General features: G+C 48.6%; 1 protein-coding gene across 3 annotated transcripts in view; it reads left to right on the top strand.

Annotated features, from left to right (window-relative positions):
• Positions 1 to 7,500, top strand: part of LOC126577268 (sodium-coupled monocarboxylate transporter 1) — a 48,166-nt gene that overhangs the window by 28,302 nt on the left and 12,364 nt on the right. For all 3 annotated transcript variants that reach the window (XM_050238759.1, XM_050238761.1, XM_050238760.1), the window contains one exon: positions 1,924 to 2,046. In XM_050238759.1, the coding sequence (XP_050094716.1) occupies positions 1,924 to 2,046 (123 nt within the window). The remainder of the gene's footprint in view (positions 1 to 1,923; positions 2,047 to 7,500) is intronic.

The raw sequence follows: 7,500 nt of genomic DNA, 5'->3' as shown, positions 1-7,500 counted from the left end.
GGTGCAAGGGAGAACCAAGGGCGAAGGGTCTGGTCCTGCTTTTCTAGGCCGCTGCTGGTGCTACTTCCAGGACAAGGGAGATTTCATTGCCGGGGATGCCAGGTCTCCGAATTGAACCACTAATCCCGCAGGCATCTTCGTTTGATGTTTCTTCCCGGGGCGCTCGGGTCCGTGATGATGAAAGTAGCTCGGGGCCGAAGGTTTGATAACTTTTTAATAGACCCGATTAATCAACTTTACGATCATCCATAAAAGTATGCCGTCCATTCGCCGGTCCGTTTCCTGAACCTACGAGTCCGGGTCCGGGTCCTTGATGATGGATTTTTTCTCGCCTTTTCCACCGTTCGCAGCCGAGATGCTACAGGCAGGCTGTGGTTCGGGCATGATTGGCTCGTAATGACCATAAGGACGGACGAAGAAGAAGCTAAAAAGAGGGAGCACGAAATGGAAGACGGCACGCTGGTTGTGGCCAGGAAGCCATTGCCTGGCTTGCTCTGCTCTTTACGGTAGTTAAATTGGATTGATTTTGCGTTGCGTTGTGGCGCATAAGAATTTTGCGCGAAATTAAACTCGGACCTAGCAAATGCGAATGCAGAGTGGCGAGGAGACGTCGAGGGCGCACGAAGGCAGCTGGAAAGTGTGTCAAGCAAGTGTGATTTTGTGGGATTGATTTTTGCGTTCTGTTTTTTTGCGACTTTTTTGGAGCGCCTCTGAGGGCCAAAGAATGGAAAAGAAAGATGTAATCATGGTAGAAATGATAGAAAGCAACATTTTTTTTATCACAATTCACTGTCTGTTTGATCGTAAAATAGGATGCAATTATGAAAGAAGCTTCAGAAACAGACTGCAATGACTGACTGAGCGAATTGCTAGACATAGTTCCATTCCTTGAAACCTTTAGAACATTATTCATGTTCACTGTCTTGATTTAGCTATTATATGAATCGCCTTTGAGTAGCCTTGAGACACTGAACAACATCTTTTGATGCACGTCCAGTATGAATACCAGCACTTCTCTGAGTTGACGCAACGTCCAATGCAGTGCCTTGGCAATGTGGCACGAGACTGTTTCACTCTTCTGAAGCAGTACTCCAGCTGCTGCATGCAGATGCCCGCTGTTTGATGATAGAATAAAATTAACATTCCAATAAAACCCCCGAGCGGAGACTCTTTACTCCGCAATTTCAACCAACAGAGCAGAGTCACCGTTGAAGTTCTTGAAACGCTCTTGGACTTGGTGAGCCTCCCGATAGCTGAATGGGCGAAACGATTCGTGCACAAACGCAAACGTGAAAAGCTCTTCAAACGGTGGGGAAGGTGGATCATATTCTCGAATGCAACGGTATGCGCCAGCACCAGTTGACGAGCCGCAACCGGCAAGATGGCATTTTCCCGGAAGCGAATGCTGCTCGAGAAATTTCCTGTTCACATTATCACTCCGGTGGCAGCTTTGGTTTGGCTCGTCGCTGTCGAGCCGACCGACGGGTCCGTCGTCTTCTTTTATGTTATTATAATAATTACATTCGCATCTTCCGCACTTCCACTGGGGAGTGCTGGCCTCTCCGTTGACGCCACGAATTCAACAGTTAGAGACCGGTTTGCCCCTTTTACCCGGTCTAACGGGCTTTCCGTTCCATTGCGGCGTTTCTCTCCTTTTTTTTTGCGATGGCAGACGGTTCGACGAAGAATCTTGCCACTGCGCCAATAGAGCATATCACATCGACAAGGCACACATACACTCACGCAGTGGAATGGATGCTTTTGTCAATGTTTGCCCCGTGGCAGCACACTTTCTGGGTGCGTTTTGCCGTTTCTTCGTTCGCTCGCTCCGCTCGCGGCATCCGTTTCGTCTCGTCTAATGGTCTCGTCTCTGCTCGATGTTTCATGCCTTTTTCTCTTTCTTTCTCTATCTCCCTCCGATAGAACCGTTGCGGCCGCACTGAACTCGCTGGCAGCCGTCACTAGCGAGGATCTGCTGGTGAGCGGAATGGAGTGGAAGATACCGCAGGGCAAGGGAGCGCTGTACGCCAAGTGGATGTCCTTAGGGTAAGTACAGTTTAATGAGAATACATGCTTTTAATGCTGCTGTTGCCGTCCAGTCGAGGGACTAGAAAGTACACCTAGGGGAGCGCTGGGCGATTGCATGTGAGCGGTGCAACTGGTCGCCGTGTCGCGATGGTTTCTGGTTGAGATATTTTCTGCCATTGATTTTTGATATGTCCAGCGACGCAATATCTGTTATTAATTTGGGTTCCAAACACTATCACAAATATTAACAAGCATTGTGAACAAGTTAAAAACCTCTTGGTTCGAGTTTCTGGGTGGAATTCTCCAGAATAGTTTATGAATAATTCATTTAGGTAAATTTGTTTCCCTCAAAACCGTTCACGGTCAGCTGCTGAAAGGCTTACGACGCTTGGACAGATATCCGTTCCTTGAACGAGTCTAGCACAATAGATAATGTTGTAGGTAGCGCATATTATTCTTGATTATCAATGCATAAAAAAATACTTTGTGTGGATCGACAATTGGAGACCAAATCATACACTTCATGGTGCTGATATTTTGCGCAGCTCGCAAGAATTGCTAATATCTGGCGAAACTCGAGCATTTTTCCGAATAAGGCTTGAAAAGATAACAGATTCCTACGGAGGAAAGAGTTCTTTTCACTTTGGATTGCATGCTCACTTATGTTCCCGTTGGTTAAAACATCTTCTTTGCATGCACAAGTGATGTTTAGTGCGATGTTTTGTGTCTAAACATGGTTCCAGCTTCATCACCTTCACGACTATCAAGGCAAATCCGATCATCGTCACGTCATTGCCAATCTCAGATAAGCTTCCCTCCGCTCAGATGCCAACACACTCACCTCTTCGCCCAGTTGGTGATGATGAAATATAAAATCTCCTAGAGTATCCATAGCTCCAATTCCTCCATATGAATCAATATATGCAAATTGTGGAGATGCTGCCGCCGCTTGCTGCAAGCGAAAATCCCGCCCCCCGGCTGGCGTTTGCCCCATTCGTTCCATCGGGCGCTTGTGGGAATATGAAAATCCCGAGGAAAAAAGTTCTTTTATTGATCGAAAGTGTGTGTCGATCATTGAAAAAGTTTTCCCTTTCTCCGGCTTACTCTGGGATTGGTGGCTTGGCTACAGCACGGCAGGAAAGTGTTTCTTCACAGATATGTTAACAAGTTTTGCGACCAGTTTTCGATGTGAATGTGTGCGCGCGTATGTGAGAAAATCCGATCCTTTTTGCCACCCTTAATCGACCGGAAGCGCGTCAATGTAACGAATGGAGGTGTCAATTTCACTGAAAGTTTTATTCCCACCCACTCCAGGCGGGCGGACAGAGAGGAGGGTTTGGTTCTCACAAAAGCAAAAAGAAACTTTTCGTTTTGTAGTTCCCGGCAAGGCACGCAGCAGATGTAGTATCGAGAAGCAGATGGGATGTTTTGCTGTTAGCTAGATCATATCTTAACACTGTGTTCCGGCACTCCAAGTAGGGTGGCGACTGCGGCACACACAGAGAGATAATTTGTCCTCCTGCTGGGTTTCTGCTTTCTGAAAGAGGCATTAACAGGGTTCATAAAGGTCGTAAAACGATATACATACACAGCGCGCAAAGCTTACCCGGAGTGGCCGGGTACATAAATTCCACAAACTGACAGCACGAGCGGCGGTCACCAACGCGGCGAGAATCCGAAGAGTAAAGAAGTGAAGCCAATGAATCGATTAAAGCAATATTCGATCACCGGACGTCGTGACCCCGGTTTGGAGTTGTCCTGGAAGGAAAAAAACGAGCGATGACCATCGTAAAAATGGTGACATCATTATTTAAGGCCAACTTCCTTCGTGTCAAGCACATAGTGAACTTACTGATTGTCCATTTGGTGGTGGCGGAAAGAAAACAAAAACAAGACAGAAGGAAAGACAGAAACAAAAGGGCACGACAGGGCCGCAGACGAAGAGTGACACTAGGAGAAGAGGTAGAAATCGAAAAAGGGTGGGTCCTAACACCGCCCGAGGGGGGGGGGGGGTTTCTCCTTCATCTCGAACTGTAATTTATGAGCATCGGACCGGGTGTCCGGGATCCGCAACATGGATGCCTGCGACACGGAATTCGTGCGATGCGTATGATATGTGTTTTACAATCGTATTTCCCTCCCCCCGGAGAAGGGTGTTTATGTGTCGCTATGGATGTGTTTGCTGTACCTGGGTGTGTGTTTATCACATTTATCTTCTTCCGGGTCATCGATGCGGTGCGTGTCAGCTTGCCGGTGGTGGTGGTGGTGCCCGTCCATTTGGGAGGAGAACTCGCAGTGAATGCGTGATACGGCGATGCGAGACCGAGAACTAAATCGAAAAATAGTTCATTGCAAGCAACAAGCTGGTTGGATGGGTTTCTGGTTTGATGAATGGATTACCAATTGGCTTTGGTTTGACCTTAAGGTGCTTGGACACGATAGCAACTTTACGTTAAGAAAAGTCTCTCAAAAAGAGATTGAAATAAAGTTGCGGTTGCAGACGGAGCATGGTTAATATGAATGAACCTTTCATTCGAATCCAAGTTGTGTTTTGAGAGTTGCAATACAAATTTGCTCTCTTGGTCGTGCGTCTGTAAAAACATTTGTGCTGCAAATCGCCAAATGAAAGCCAATGAAAGTTTCCTAACTGTTAAAGTTGCTATCGTGGCTTCGTACCTTTATGCTTTGGCTTTCTCTCTGTCTCTTTCGCTCCCTTTCGAAGATCCTCAACCGATTTTGACAGCAGAGGAAAAATAATGACCTGCAATCGGATGGAGCAGTGGTTTGCGGTTTGTGCCCGAACAGCCGGAAAAAAAGAGAAACAAAGATACACTGGAATCCTCGTTCAATCGATGAGTGAGCATTTTTTTGTTGTTGTTCCGGATTCCAAATTTCAATACCCCGCACACACAGATACACAACCGGAAAACCAGCAGCCAGATGGTGCTGCTACTGCCAGATGATGTTCCTTTGGTTTTTGTGGTGCCGATGGTCCATCCACCCTGGGTCTGATAGTGTTTGGTAAACGATTTCAAATTCCCTTTTTCCTTTTCCTCGCCACCACCACCACCACCACCAGCACCAACGTCACGTGACACATGTCTTGGAAAATAGTTAATCAGAGAATGTTGACAGCCAATTCATGGAACTCCTGGCCCCAGCATCCTCGTTTGGTAACATATTTGGTCGACCCCAGGCAGTGCATCATCGAACTCGAAAGGGCTGTAAGGTTTTATGCTCGGTGCTAAAGTTTTATTTTCCCTTCGATTGAGCGGATCATACCACGCGGGTGGCGTCGTGGTGCTGCATCGAGGGAATTATCAGGTGCACTTTATCGGTGCACTAGGGTGTGTGCGCACTAGGAACCAATCTCACCGTTGGTCCGTTGTCGCCAAGATACCAAACCGGTTAGCAATCCAGCGGAGCAACACATCACCAGTTGGGTGAAACAATTGCAACGGTAAAAATCGCCAAAAAGTGAGGCCGGGGGGGGGGGGGAAATAGATGAAAACTCGGCATGCAATCTGTGCACACCGAAAGGCCTGGTCTGCCACACATCGTCGGCATTGAAAGGCGCTGAACCGGACACGACCAGGCGCGCGCGCTCGTTCGCTGGCAGGCGCAAAATGATCAAATGCATTGGAAAATATCGAAATCTATAAACGAGATAACCCTCTTCAGCCACCCACACACCCTCCATCGCCCACATCAGGGTGCATGCATGCATGCAAGCTGCTCAATGGTGCTGAAGAGCCATCGGATACACCGCCTGACCAAGCCTCCCTCCGCCAACAGTGGCGCCAACTCGGAGACGTTTCTCCATTGTTGTGCATCCAAGCAGAAGCAGTCTCTGTCGCTGTTTATGTGTGCCTGTGTGTTTGTGTGTTGCATTTCCTGGCAACCATCCCGATCGTATTGGCCACCAGATTTTTGCCAGGGGAGCAACTTCTTGTTTTTCGTCCATCGGTTTGATCGGTGCACAGATTTGGCACGGCGTTCCAGCCTGCGCGCGGCGCAGCGCGGCGTGGTGCGACCTATCTATCTAACGCCTTATCGGTGGCCGTTTTGGGACTGACTGGTGGTCCGCTTCCGTTTCAACCCCTCGACAGAAGTCACTCCATTTCCCATTTTTTCTTGTTTTGTTTTTTTTTTCCACCGGGAGATTGAACCAACTGGCGCAATAGACGAACGGAGAGAGAGAGAGAGATCGTGGTCGCGCGCGATGCACAGTTGCAATCATGCCAGCGAACCGTATCATCGTGCCCACGAGAATGTCCTCCTCCTCTTTTTTTTTGTTTTTGGGCGGTCCGGTTGGGTGGTATCGAGAGGTACGAATCGACAACAACAGCAGCCAGCAGGAGCCAGCAGTGTGGCATTTCCGCGTTGTTTCTGCATCAGATTCAAATCGGTTTTTCGGGGATTTTTTGCTGCCAAACGGGTCTGCTACCCTCATGGCTTCGCCGGCTTTTGGCTTTCGATCGGTAACTACAACCCGGAGAAGGATTTTCACGCTTCCTAATGGAAAGCTATATAGAATTTCGACGGCGATTTTTCTCGCTTCGACTGACGGTGCCACGTAAGAGCCACCTCGAAGTGTTGGGACATTTCGGAGCACCCGAACGAGTTTTCCCTCTCTCCGTTTTGCCCGTTCCCCGAGTGCGATAGTAGTGGTACTTAAACAAAGGATGATATAGCCGATGGTGACCGGTGCTGGTGACCGGTACTGGTTGTGTGGGAAGATTAATTCTGTTGTTTTTAAAAATTGGATTTTTCCAACCGGAAAACGTCGCCGTTATCGCCGGTGCAATCGGCCCAAGTTTGATTGTACCGCGAATCCATTCCGTACGCTTCGACTTCGACGGGGGACTCTCTCGCTTGACTGTCGTCGTAGGCGTGGACAACCGCTAGTGCGCTAGAAAAAGATCGAGACGCGAAGAAGGGTAAGAAAAGAAAAACAAGCGAACACGACACGCTACCAATCGGGAAGATGGTCGCACGAAGCGCACGGTAGAGAATGGCGCCGGTGTCACCCGCGATGGGATGTAATTGGATTTTCACTCGATTTCACCTTTAACCTGTTTGAAATTTCATCTCACGAGCTGGAAGCACCGGGGCGGAATTGGAATTAAGCAGATTGTGCACACGGAAGCGCACGCGAGGCCACGGCGGTTTTTTTCTTCTTCTTCTTGCGGTGAAAGATAAACAATCGCTCCCGTCATTCGTCGGCCAGCCAAGCGCCGGCTTCGCTGGTCTTGCCGGTCGCGTGCGTTTTGTTTGCCTTCGATGACAGTACTTTAGGTCGATGAATTTCGATCGCCAGCGCGAGAGAGTGGCATCGAACTGGGAGCATCGGACACCGCAGCGACAGCAGAACGTCAGAGGCGAGATGGGGCGCCTTCGATTGGGTTGTTTGAAATTCACGACAACCACGGTTTGTCGATGCGTGGAGCGTGGCAAGAAAATGGTTCTTTA

The sequence above is a fragment of the Anopheles aquasalis genome, chromosome 3 (assembly GCF_943734665.1).
Source record: "Anopheles aquasalis chromosome 3, idAnoAquaMG_Q_19, whole genome shotgun sequence".
Classification (NCBI taxonomy): Eukaryota; Metazoa; Arthropoda; class Insecta; order Diptera; family Culicidae; genus Anopheles; species Anopheles aquasalis.
The sequence above is the reverse complement of the archived record's forward strand: the minus strand, read 5'-3'. Positions and strand labels throughout refer to the sequence as shown.